General features: G+C 38.4%; 1 protein-coding gene across 1 annotated transcript in view; it reads left to right on the top strand.

Annotated features, from left to right (window-relative positions):
* Positions 1–13,026, top strand: part of RNGTT (RNA guanylyltransferase and 5'-phosphatase) — a 351,723-nt gene that overhangs the window by 32,443 nt on the left and 306,254 nt on the right. Inside the window, exons 3-5 of the mRNA XM_025983843.2 lie at positions 6,444–6,553; positions 11,586–11,689; positions 11,790–11,878. Coding sequence (XP_025839628.1) covers positions 6,444–6,553; positions 11,586–11,689; positions 11,790–11,878 — 303 coding nt within the window. The remainder of the gene's footprint in view (positions 1–6,443; positions 6,554–11,585; positions 11,690–11,789; positions 11,879–13,026) is intronic.

Genomic DNA, 13,026 nt, shown 5'->3' with positions numbered 1-13,026 from the left:
AGTAGTAGTCCATTGTTAGGGAGGCACCGCGTTTGTTTATCCATTCACTTGTTAATAGTCATGTGGGTTGTTCCCAGATTTTGACTGTTACAAACTAACTCGCTATGAACATTCCTGTACAGTTGTATACATGGACATACACTCTCATTTCTCTTATGTAAATCTCTAGGAGATGAATGGATCATATGGTAGGTGAATGTTTAACCTTTTAAAAAAATGCCAACTATTTATCAAAGTCCTAACATTTTACATTCCTACCATTAATGTATGAGAGTTCTATGTGCTTCATATCCTCCCCATCACTTGGTATGATCAGTCTTTTTAATTTTACCCACTGTAATAGGTATTTAGTAATATTGTAGTTTGATGTTGAGCCTCTTGGCAAGTCACATATCTTCTGTGAAATGTCCAAATCATGTACTGATTTTTAAAAAATTTTTTAATTGGGCTTTTATCTTATTGATGAGTTCTTTATGTTTTGTAAATACAAATTCTTTGTTGGATATATGCTTAAACATTTTTTTCTCCCATCTGTAGCTTGCCTGTGCCTGTTCATTTTCTTTTCTTTTTTAAGGTGTTTATTTATTTGAGGAAGAGAGAGCGAACAGGCATGGGCAGTGGGGAGGGGTAGAGGGAGAGGGAGAAGAGGACTCCCCAATGAGCAGGGAGCTTGATATGGGCCTGGATCCCAGGACCCTGGGATCATGAACTGAGCTGAAGGCAGACATTTAACCGACTGAGCCACCCAGGTGCCCACCTTTTCATTTGCTTTACAGTGTCTTTCTAAAGAGTGAAAGATTTAAACTTTAACTATAACTTGCTGCTTATTCTAGAAGGTATTTTGCAACCAAAATTAAAAGGTTTTGTAGTGAACTATGATTACTTGTTAGGTACATATCTGTAGTATGTCTGACTAGTTATTTGAAATTTTTGAAAGGGGAGATTCTATAGACCTTTTTACATTCAGGTTTTCTGATTGTCCTACGTTGTCAGCTTTTCTTCACATTTTATATAAAATCTCCAGTCGATAGAGCCATATAAATGATGGATAAAAGTAATGCTGAAAGATAACTTAAGCAAATCTTAGGGTGAGGAAATGTTTTTCTTTATGCTCTAACCATTTTTAAAAAAGATTTCTTTATTCAGAGAGAGAGCACCCATGTGTCCGCACACACACTCACGCACAAGCAGGGGGAGGGGCAGAGGAGAGGGAGAGAATATCAAGCAGGTTCTGACTCCCTGCTGAGTGTGGAGCCTGATGCGGGGCTTGATCTCACCACCCTGAGATTATGACCTGAGCTGAAATCAAGAGTTGGCTGCTTAACCGACTGAGCCACCTAAGTGCCTCTGCTCTGTTTTTATATGTATATTCACTTGTAATAAAGAATTGTACTTGATAATCATCACACTTACTCAAATGAATTCATCACAGTTCTTTAAATTTTTTTTTGTAGGTCTTACTCCCTAGCTGTTTTGACGTTTTCTCATTACATCCTTAACTTTATAGTGAATCCTTTCTTTTTTTTTTTTTAATTTTTAAAATTTATTTATGATAGTCACAGAGAGAGAGAGAGAGAGAGAGAGGCAGAGACACAGGCAGAGGGAGAAGCAGACTCCATGCACCGGGAGCCCGATGTGGGATTCGATCCCGGGTCTCCAGGATCGCGCCCTGGGCCAAAGGCAGGCGCCAAACCGCTGTGCCACCCAGGGGTCCCGGATCCTTTCTTTTTTACGTGTGGTTTTCTTTGTGGAGTTATGAAGGAACCTCTAAACTTAGATGTCTGGTTCCTTTCTAGCTCAGAGCATGCTTCCTGGATTCTTCCATTAGTGTTACCCACTACACTGATTTGTGAGAAAAACAAGATCACAAAGAAGTTCTTGTTGAAGTGATTTTTTTTTGTTTGTTTGGAGTTAGAAAAATGGTTAAAAAATCAGAATTGTAATGTAACCTGCAGGCTGGCAGTGACAAAGTTCAGAATACTGATTTACTGTTAGATAAATGGAACAAATGTAGCACTGACTTGGGGTAGATAGCAGCAGGTAAGGTGCTAACTTCAGGCAGCTTTACGCTTCTCTGAGAAGTAGACTTGTGTGCCTTTTTTTTCTCCCTTTGCTGGGAATGAAGGGCCTGGGAATAAAGCTCTTCCTTATTATTGTATTAGAATATTTTGGCCTCCAAAAATTAGACTCTTGATTATTGTGTTCCAGTGAGATACTAAGCTCACCTATCAGATTAATTGTGATCCCTGGACAGAACTCCAGGCCTTCTGACAGTCATACTAGATCTTTACTAGTAATCAATACAGCTTCAGCTTCTAATGCTTATTAGAAAGTAAAATGAACACAACGTACAATTATTGATAAGATTCTTTACATTTCTCTTAAAGTTATGTCTTTGCATGTCCTAGAAATGTTCATGCCACATTGTGTATTTTAGAAATGCAGGGTTAGCAATGTTTTATAGTGGGTAGAGCAAGAGATACTAGCTATATTCTTGAAAGCTTTAGTGAAAAATAAGGAATATTTCACATTCCATTTTCTACCTATTTCTTTCTCTTTTTTTTCTGATTTTAAAAGTAATTCATGCTATTGCATAATTTCCTTGGTATGTGGCATATTTAGGAAAATGTGTTATGGCTGCTTACATTTTCTCACTGTAAACATTGGGATACATTTCAGTAGTACTAGATGTTCATAATTTTCCTGAATCAGAAGGAAGATGGTACTAATTATATTTAATCTGTTCCACTATGAAATTACATCTGATTAAACCAAACTTCCAGTGGGAGAGGGCTCTTTGAAATAGGGCCAAGCTTTATTTCTGAAAAATTCTTTTTTTCAACTATGAGTGATAGATTTCAGGTAAACACTTTGAGGAAAGCAAAATTCTTGTTTCTCAAAGGTAGATCATTCAACAAAAAATTATCTTGTGCTTTCTATGTGTGAAGAACTTACTCGGAACTAACTTTAGGAATGTAATATGAAACAGTTTTGTGATAGAGATGGTGACTTTGGAGTCATTTTACCTAGCAAATATTTGAGAGTCAACTTTGTGCTAGTTTTTAGGGCTAAGGAGATGATTTAGACACAGTTTATAGTGTCAGCCATCTGCTATATGGTGAGGTTTTCTCTGGGAGCCCTGAGCTGCATAGGTGTAGGCCCAAAGAAGGCAGGTGGTTGAGTTTATGGAGGTCTTGGTTTTTCTCAGGTAAATGTGGCTGAGTGATATGGAGGATCAAAGAAATTAAGGGTATTTAGAGGGGACTGACTATGATGATCAGCTGTGGACTCTGACATTGGATAAGGAAAGTGAAGACTGGAGGAGCTGATGAAAGAAGATTGGATCTCTGAGACAACAAAGAAAGAGAGAGGGCCTAGTGGGATGAATCTTCTAACATGTATTATTTACTTATTTTGTTTCTTATTTATGGTTTATCTTTCCCCAGTAGAGGGTAAACTCTATGAAGGCAGAGATTTTTACCTGTTTTTTTCTTTTCACTGACATGTTTCATGTACCTAGAACAGTGCTTGGTATGTGGTAAGTACTCATTAAATATTTGTTGTAATAAGTTAAATGAGTTGATGGTAGAGGTGATAAGAAGTGTTCAGATTCTAGATATATTTTGAAGATAGAGCCAAGGGATTTGTTGATGGATTGAGCTTGGAGTATGAGAAAAAGAGAGGAGTCAAGGATAATGCCAAAGGTTTGGCCTGAGAATACTGAAAAAACTAGTGTTACATATGCTGAGATGGGGAAGACCACCAGAGGAGCATCTTTTAGACCTTACATAGCGAGAGCTCAGGTTTGGAGATCAGGTCTGAGACATCAAGTAGAGACGAAGTCAGGTAAGCAGTTTGATATCCGAGCCTAGAGTTCAGGGAGAGGTTTGGACTGGAGATACACATTTTGAGTCAGCAGCACGTTGATGGCTTTTAAAGCTGTGAGATCAGATGAGACACCAGGTAAGTGAATGTTGATAGAAAGGAAGTCCAAGGACAGAGCCCTGGGACAAAACATTTGAGGGGTCAGGGAGGTAAGGAGGAGCTAGTAAAGGAGATTGTGAAGTAGAGGCCAGAGAGATAGGAGGAAAACCAAGAGTATGTAGTATCCTGAAAGCCAAGTGAAAAAGTGATTCAGGAATTAAAAATTAAATTGAATTAAAAAATGATCTTGAATTTAAAAGTGACCAGTTGTTTGAGAACTGACCATTGGATTTAGCATTGTGGAGGTTATTGGTGATCTTGAGTGGTTTGTTGCATAAAACATAAACATTTAAAAAATTATGTTTTATGAAATTTAGGTTAAAGTCTCTGGATAGGGGATCCCTGGGTGGCTCAGCGGTTTGGCGCCTGCCTTTGGCCCAGGGCGTGATCCTGGAGTCCCGGGATCGAGTCCTGCATCGGGCTCCTGGCATGGAGCCTGCTTCTCCCTCTGCCTGTGTCTCTGCCTCTCTTTCTCTCTCTCTCTCTCTCTCTCTGTGTCTATCATAAATAAATAAATCTTAAAAAAAAAAAGAAGTCTCTGGATAGATGTTAAGATTTCACTCATGTTATTTTAGGTAGATATTCTTACTGATATTATTGAGTTTTAAGATATAAATCAGTTAAAATAGTTGATTTTAAAATTGATTATATAAGGTGGCTCCGCCTATGCTTATACTATGATTCAGGGAAAATAAAAGGCCAAAAAGGTCAGTTAGTCTTGCTGAAATTATGATCACTGATAGTTGTTTAACGAGTGATTTTGGGGGCACCTGGGTGGGTCAGTGGTTGAGTGTCTGTCTTTGGCTCAGATCCTGATCCTGGGGTCCTGGGATCGAGTTCCACATTGGGCTCCCTGCAGGGAGCCTGCTTCTCCCTCTGCCTATGTCTCTGCCTCTCTCTGTGTCTCTCATGAATAAATAAATAAAATCTTAAAGAAAAAAAAAAGAGTGATTTTGGTTAGCATGCTTCTCAGTATGATCCCTATCTTGGAATGCAGGATAAAGCTTATATGATGGAGAAAGTTCCAACCTTACAGTAAAGAAGTATAATTAGAAATTTTAAAGACTGATGTAATGTACTCCATTTTTAAAGGCTTTAAGGCAATAACTTTTTAATGTAGTAGTTTAAAACCTTAGTCTTTTTTTAAAGTATTAGCCAATATAAAATTAAAAAAGTTTTTATTGATGAAGTATAGTTGACATACAATGTTATAGTAGTTTCAGGTGTACATAGTGATTTGACAATTCTTTGCATTATGTAGTGCCTACCACAATAAGTGTAGTTACCATCTGTCACCATACAATGTCATTAAAATATTATTGACTCTGCTCTATGCTGCACTTTTCATTCCTGTGATTTATTTATTTTGCAACTGGAAGTTTATACCTCTTAATCTGCTTTACCTATTTTGTTCATACCTGTGCCTCAAACTTAAATGCATGTGCTTGCACACAAGCTGGGGGAGGAACAGAAGAGGAGGGAGTAGAACGGAGAAAAAAATCTCAAGGGAGAAAAAAAAAAATCTCAAGCCGACTCCCTACTGAGCTCAGCCTCTTGTGGGGCTGGATCCTATGACCCTGAGATCATGACCTGAGCTGAAACCAAGACTGGGATGCTCAACTGACTGAACCACTCAGGCGCCCCTTTCTTTTGCTATTCTATTTGATGGTCAATTTTTGGAATTTATGTTGTCCTTAAAAATTCTAAGGTGATACCTTTTAAAAGTGTGGTTTGTACTGAGAATACATCGTGAACAGTTCCATTTAAAACGTTTTAAGACAGTGATTTTATAGTATGCCTGGGTGGCTCAGTGGTTGAGCATCTGCCTTTGGCCCAGGGTGTGATCCTGGAGACCTGGGACTGAGTCCTGCATGGGCTCTCTGCATGGAGCCTGCTTCTCCCTCTGCCTCTGCCTGTGTCTCTGCCTCTCTCTCTGTGTCTCTCATGAATAAATAAATACAAATATTTTTTTAAAAAAAGAAGAGGGGATCCATGGGTGGCTCAGCAGTTTGGCACCTGCCTTTGGCCCCAGGGTGCGATCCTGGGGTCCCGGGCTCGAGTCCCGCGTCAGGCTCCTGGCATGGGGCCTGCTTCTCCCTCCTCCTGTGTCTCTGCCTCTCTCTCTATGTCTATCATAAATCAATCAATCAATCAATCAATCAATCTTAAAAAAAAAAAAATAAAAAAGAAGAGGGGCAGCCCCCGTGGCTTAGCGGTTTAGCGCCACCTTCAGCCCAGGCCTGATCCTGGAGACCTGGGATCCAGTCCCACATCGGGCTCCTGGCATGGGGCCTGCCTCTCCCCTCTGCCTGTGTCTCTGCCTCTTTCTCTCTCTCTATGTCTCTCATGCATAAATAAAAGTATTAAAAAAAAAAAGAAAGTGATTTGAGAATTGCTAATTATGGTTTCAACCTGGAGCATTTTCTTTAATGAAAATTGTTACCTGTCTTAATGTTTAGGAAGATTCTTACCTCTGAAGACAATGTTAGGACCAAGATATGATAGTCAAGTTGCTGAAGAAAATCGATTCCATCCCAGTATGCTCTCAAATTATCTAAAGAGTCTGAAGGTAAGAATCAAAACCTTTTGGTATTGATTTACTATACTTTATCTCTCTCTCATTCTTCAAGTGGCTTAAAAAAACTTCTTATTTTGAAACAATTTATTGACTAAGAGGAAGTGGTAAAAATTGTACATAGAATTCTATGAACCCTCCCCCCAGCTTTTCCCAATGGTGACATCTTACATAATTGTAGTATAACATCAAAGCAGGAAATTGACATTTGTATAGTACTGTTGAATTGATTACAGACCTTATTTAGTTTTTAGAGTTTTTATATGCGTTCATTTTTGTGTATATGTATATAGTTCTCTGCATTTTGATCCAATGTATAGATTTGGTGTTAGTCACAGAACTGTTTCATCTCCACAGAGGAATTCTCACATGCTACCCCTTTATGGCCAGACTCTACTCACCCCCATCTCTGTACATTTGTACCTGCTAATCCATTTTCCATCTCTATAATTTTGTCATTTTGAAAATTACATAAATGGAATAAAACAGTATGTGGCCAGGCAGCCTGGGTGGCTCAGCGGTTTAGTGCCGCCTCCAGCCCGGGGCCTGATCCTGGAGACCCAGGATCGAGTCCCACATCAGGCTCCCTGCATGGAGCCTGCTTCTCCCTCTGCCTGTGTCTTTGCCTCTCTCTCTCTCTCTCTCTCTCTCTCATGAATACATTTTAAAAAAATCTTTAAAAAACAAAACAGTATGTGGCCTTTTGGGATTGGCTTTTTTCACTAAGCATAATACCCTTGAGGGCCATCCAAGTTGTTGTATGTTTCAACAAAAAGTTTTTCTTTTTGTTGAATAGTATTTACTTATATGGATGTATCAGGGTTTATTTAACTCTTCTCTCATTGAATGCTTAAATAACCATTTAACCAATTTGAGTTATTTCCAGTTGCAGGGTATTGCAAATAAAGCTATGTAAACATTCATGTACAGTTTTCATTTTTCTGGGGTAAATGTTCAAGAGTATGATTGCAGTGTGCATAGCTAATTTTATAAGAAAGGGCCAAACTACTTTCCCAAATGAAACTTTGTAATTTTTTATATTAATCTGACATCATACTGATTCCTTTCCTAAAGCTACTGTAACAAATTACTATGAAATGAGTGGCTTAAAACAGCAGACATTTATTCTCTCACAGTTCTGGATGCAGGAAGTTCTAAATCAAGGTATTGGAAAGGTTGGTTCCTTCTGGAGGCTTAGAAGGAGAATCTTTTCCATTCATTCTTTTCTGCTAGCTACCTTATGGTTAATACCAGTGATCCTTGATATTCCTTGGCTTGCAGCTTTGTGGGTTGTCTCTTGTTATTGACATCTCCCTGTGTGTGTCTAAGTTTCTGTCTTTTAAGGACACCCTAATCCAGTATGATCTCATCTTAACTTGATTATATTTGTAAAGACTCTCTAGCTCTATTTCCAGATAAGGTCTCATTCACAGGTATAGGATTTAGCACTTGAACATATCTTTTTAGGGGACATAATTCAACTTGTAACACTACTGTTTGTACTCTTCTATTTTAGTACATTAATATTAATACACATTACCCAAGGGCTTCTTTTTTTTTTTTTTAAGGATTTTATTTATTTATTCATGAGAGAGAGAGAGAGAGAGAGAGAAAGAGAGAGACAGAGAGAGAGGTAGAGACACAGGCAGAGGGAGAAGCAGGCTCCATGCAGGGAGCCCAATGTGGGACTGGATCCCAAGTCTCCAGGATCATGCCCTGGGCTGAAGGTGGCGCTAAACCGCTGAGCCACTTGGGCTGCCCTACCCAAGGGCTTCTATCATGGGAGAAAAATTGTCACTTAGATTTTGAAAACCTGTCATTCCTTTTCTTGGTGTAGTTTTTTTGCGTATTAATATTTTTTGTAAACTTTAAACTTTTATTTTCATTATCAATAGTGATATGAATTAAATCATAGTTAACATTTATAGAGCATTAAATATTTCCTGGTTGGTATTGTAAGAGTTTAGGCTTAGAAGCCACATATTCTGGCTTTGATTTCCAGTTTGCCACTTGCAGCTTTGTGGGCAAGTTACATAATCTCTTCCTGTTTCAGTTTCCTCATCTGTAAATCATATTAGTGTATATAAAGCACGTAGAATAGTGCTTGGCACAGAATAAGGCCTTTATTGAATCTTATAACAACTCCATGAGGTAGATACTATTATTATTCTTACTTCATGGATTGGGACTATTATGAAAAATAAATATGTATATGTAATGTATATGTATATGTGTGTGCAGACAGATTCACACATAACATGTTACGTATATAGACACATCTCACACATACACACATACACATATATGGGGCTTCAGGCAGTCATACGGTATAGTTTCTCCATTTCCTTGGCTAAAGTTTCCTATGTAGTTAGAAAATTCATATTTTCTTGCCCATTTCCACTTTACATCCATTTCTTATTTTGGACCTGGATACACACAACATGAGTTCTAATTCTTTTTTTTTTTTTTTTTAATATTTTACTTATTTATTCATAGACACAGAGAAACAGAGGCAGAGACACAGGGAGAGGGAGAAGCAGGCTCCATGCAGGGAGCCCGATGTGGGACTTGATCCTGGGTCTCCAGGATCACACCCCAGGCTGCAGGCGGAGTCAAACCGCTGCGCCACCAGGGCTGCCCATGAGTTCTAATTCTAACTCACTGAGAAGCTGTATTAATGAGATCTAAACCTCTGTGTTTGACAATATATGTCCTCTGAAGGAATTGAGATCACTGATGAAGCTCTGTGAGAAAAGAAGTAGGTCCAGGGGTGGCATATTGTAGAAAATGCCATAAAACATACATTTCCTGTAAGTAAGAACTCTCTTGATGGGTAGATTGATCTCTCATCTGTACTTAAACTAAAGAATCTGGCAAAATCAGTGAGCACATTATGGCAGCTAGTTAGTATTTTGGAAAAAAGTTTTGTTAGTTTTGTCAGTTTTGTTGTGCGTGAAATATAAATACTTTTGCCATCTTTTTTTCTAAGAATGGAGTCAAAACATTATGTAGACCAATCTCCTTTAGGCACATCCAATAATAGGTACTCAGTAAAATCAGCAACAATAAAAGAGAGAAAAACAACAATTTAAAAAGTGCAGATTGGGGACATCTGGGTGGCTCAGCATCTGCCTTTGGCTCAGAGCGTGATCCTGGTCCGGGAATCAAGTCCTGCTTTGGGCTCCCTGTGAGGAGCCTGCTTCTCCCTCTGTCTATGTTTCTTTCTCTGTGTCTCTCATGAATACATAAATAAAAAATCTTAAAAAAAAAAAAAGTGCAGATTGTTTCTCTTGCCATTCTTCCCAGAGAATAATGTGCTTCAAAACAGGATAGAGGATGTATGAATTTTTTATTTTTTAAATTTATTTATTTAATTTAAAAAATTTCATTTATTTATTCATGAGAGGCAGAGAGAGAGGCAGAGACATAGGCAGAGGGAGAAGCAGACTCCCTGCGGGGAGCCTGATGCGGGACTGTAAACCAGGACCCTGGGATCATGACCTAAGCCAAAGGCAAGATGCTCAACCATGGAGACACTGTGTGCTCCCATTATTTATTTATTTTAAAGAATTTATTTGAGAGGGATCCCTGGGTGGCGCAGTGGTTTGGCGCCTGCCTTTGGCCCGGGGCGCGATCCTGGAGACCCGGGGTCGAATCCCACGTCGGGCTCCCGGTGCATGGAGCCTGCTTCTCCCTCTGCCTGTGTCTCTGCCTCTCTTTCTCTCTGTGTGACTATCATGAATAAATAAATAAAATCTTAAAAAAAAAAAAAAGAATTTATTTGAGAGAAAGCAGAGTGAGAGAGAAAGAGCACGAGGCGGGGAAGGTCAGTGGGAGAGGGACAAGCAGACTCCCCTGCTGAACAGTGAGCACTGATGCAGGGCTCCATCCCAGGACCCTGCGATCGTGACCTGAGCTGAAGGCAGACGCTTAACTGAGCCTTAATTTTTTTAAAATTAATTAATTAAGGTGCTCCTTAATTTTTTTAAAATTTTAATTTATTTATTAAGAGATATGGTGAGAGAGAACATGAACAGGGGCAGGAGAGAGGGAGAAGCAGGCTTCCTCAGTAGGAAGCCTGAGGTAGGGGCTCCATCCCAGGACCCTGAGATCATGACCTGAGCTTAAGGCAGTTGCTTAACCAACTGAACCACTCAGACGCCTGAAGATGTATGAATTAACTGTTCTTTAACTTGGCTCGGTTTGGATGTACATATCTTAGTGAGACTCTCTTACTAGTCTGAAGATGATTTTAGTTGTGAAAGATTTTTTAAACCACTTGGCCTCTGATCACAAGCCAACTATATCAGTTGATGGTGAACAGAAGAAATAATGATTTTAGTTCCAGTGCAGGAAGAAAAACTGGCTAAGAGGTGGGATTAAGTCTTCAATGAGATGTGTAGTTATGGCCATGTGTACTGTTCTCTGTTGACTAAGGGATTTACAAAAGAGTTTTGACTGTACATACTTTTTATCGTATATGGTACTCACTTTAGAATTTAGCTGCCTAGGTTGTGATGTAGTGATAAGCTGTTTAGAATGCTGAGTTGATGTGTGCCTGGGGTATGGGGTGTATTTCACACAGATGCTATTCTTGCTGTATTGTCTTGCTAATAAATCATAAGTCGGGTGGATGCAGAAAACTGCATCCATGTTTGCTTTTTTAGGTAGACTTTTATGATGTTGAAGTGGAGTAAGTTTTGCTTCTATTCTAGTTCCATCATTAGTTTGGGGGTTAATTTATTTCATTGAGTGCCTTTTAAGTTCTGGTACCTTGAATAAGACTTCAGTAACTGATGCTCTTGTCAATAGTTTATTGGCAGAGTGAACATAAAATCTCTCTCAATATAGATGGATAAACTGGAGTATTGCCATTTCGTCAGTTTGTTTTGGAACATATTCAGTTACTAGTAAATCTTCCTTTTTTCTTTCTTTCTTTCTTTCTTTCTTTCTTTCTTTCTTTCTTTCTTTCTTTTCTTTCTTTCTTTCTTTCTTTCTTTCTTTCTTTCTTTCTTTCTTTTTTTAGGTTAAGATGGGCTTGTTAGTGGACCTAACAAATACTTCAAGGTTCTATGACAGAAATGACATAGAAAAAGAAGGAATCAAATACATAAAACTTCAGTGTAAAGGGTAAGTCATGTATTAAGATTCTTTATTTAATATTGAAACCTTTTGCTGAAATTTGCAATTTCTTCTTTTTCAAAAAAAAAAAATGTTTCCATATTACTAGACATGGTGAGTGCCCTACAACTGAGAATACTGAGACATTTATTCGTCTGTGTGAGCGGTTTAATGAAAGAAACCCTCCAGAACTTATAGGTATGTCTTACTTTACCACTCTTTAAATATTTTATTTTGTGATTGGGTTTCCATTTTCTTTTTTGCAAGTGAGGTGATACAGAATTTTTTTTTTTTCTTTTAAGTAATCACTAAGAAAAGTGATTAAAGTAGAGTAATAGACTAACTTTTGTGAACTATGAAATACATTTTTGTAATTTTTACAGTTTTTGAGATAAAGCCCTAATTGCCCCTCTTCAGGTATACTACTGGGAAACTTTACCTTAAACACTGCATATTTATTTTTTATAATTTTTGCATTTTATACTGTGTATACTATGAAAAAAATTTTTTTAAAAATTTTATTTTATTCATGAGAGATACAGGGAGAGAGGCAGAGAGACAGGCAGAGAGAGAGAAGCAGGCTCCACGCAGGGAGCCTGACGTGGGACTCAATCCCGTGTCTCCAGAATTACACCTTCCGCCGAAGGCAGGCGCCAAACCGCTGAGCCACCCAGGTGTCCTGAAAATATATTAAAATTTTTTATTTATTTATTTGTTCATGAGAGGCATAGAGAGAGAGAGGCAGAGGCAAAGGCAGAGGGAGAAGCAGGCTCCCTTTGGGGAGCCTGATGCGGCACTTGATCCCAGGACCCTGGGATTATGACCTGAGCCAAAGGCAGTCACTCAACCACTGAGCCACCCAGGTGTCCCTGAGTGAAACTCTTTTTTTCACTCAGTATTGTATTTCTAAGAGTGATTCATGATGATGTGTGTAACTGTGGTTCATTTTTGGCTGCTGTATAGTATTCTATCATGAATATCATATAGTTTATCCATTTTCTTGTTGATGGACAACTAGTTCAGCAGATATTTATTGATTGCTACTCTTTGCAAGGTACTGGCTCTTGGAACATATCAGTGGAGAAAATAAAAAAGTGTCTGCTCTGTTGGAGCTTATATTTTAGCATGGACTGGGAGCAGGGGGAGGGGATGTGGGAGGAAGGCAGATAATAAACACTAAATGTATTAAATAGGTAAATTAAAACGGACAGTTACTTAAAATGACATTTGGCTTATTTTCAGTTTTTTTTCTATTATAAACAGTGCTACTAATGGTCTTCTAGAATATTTAAGGTTTGATTTTTAGCTTTGATTTTCTTTGTTCTTTCAGATATTTATATTGACAT

Source organism: Vulpes vulpes, chromosome 1 (genome assembly GCF_048418805.1).
Source record: "Vulpes vulpes isolate BD-2025 chromosome 1, VulVul3, whole genome shotgun sequence".
NCBI classification, from domain to species: Eukaryota; Metazoa; Chordata; class Mammalia; order Carnivora; family Canidae; genus Vulpes; species Vulpes vulpes.
This window is presented reverse-complemented; position numbering and strand designations above follow the sequence as displayed.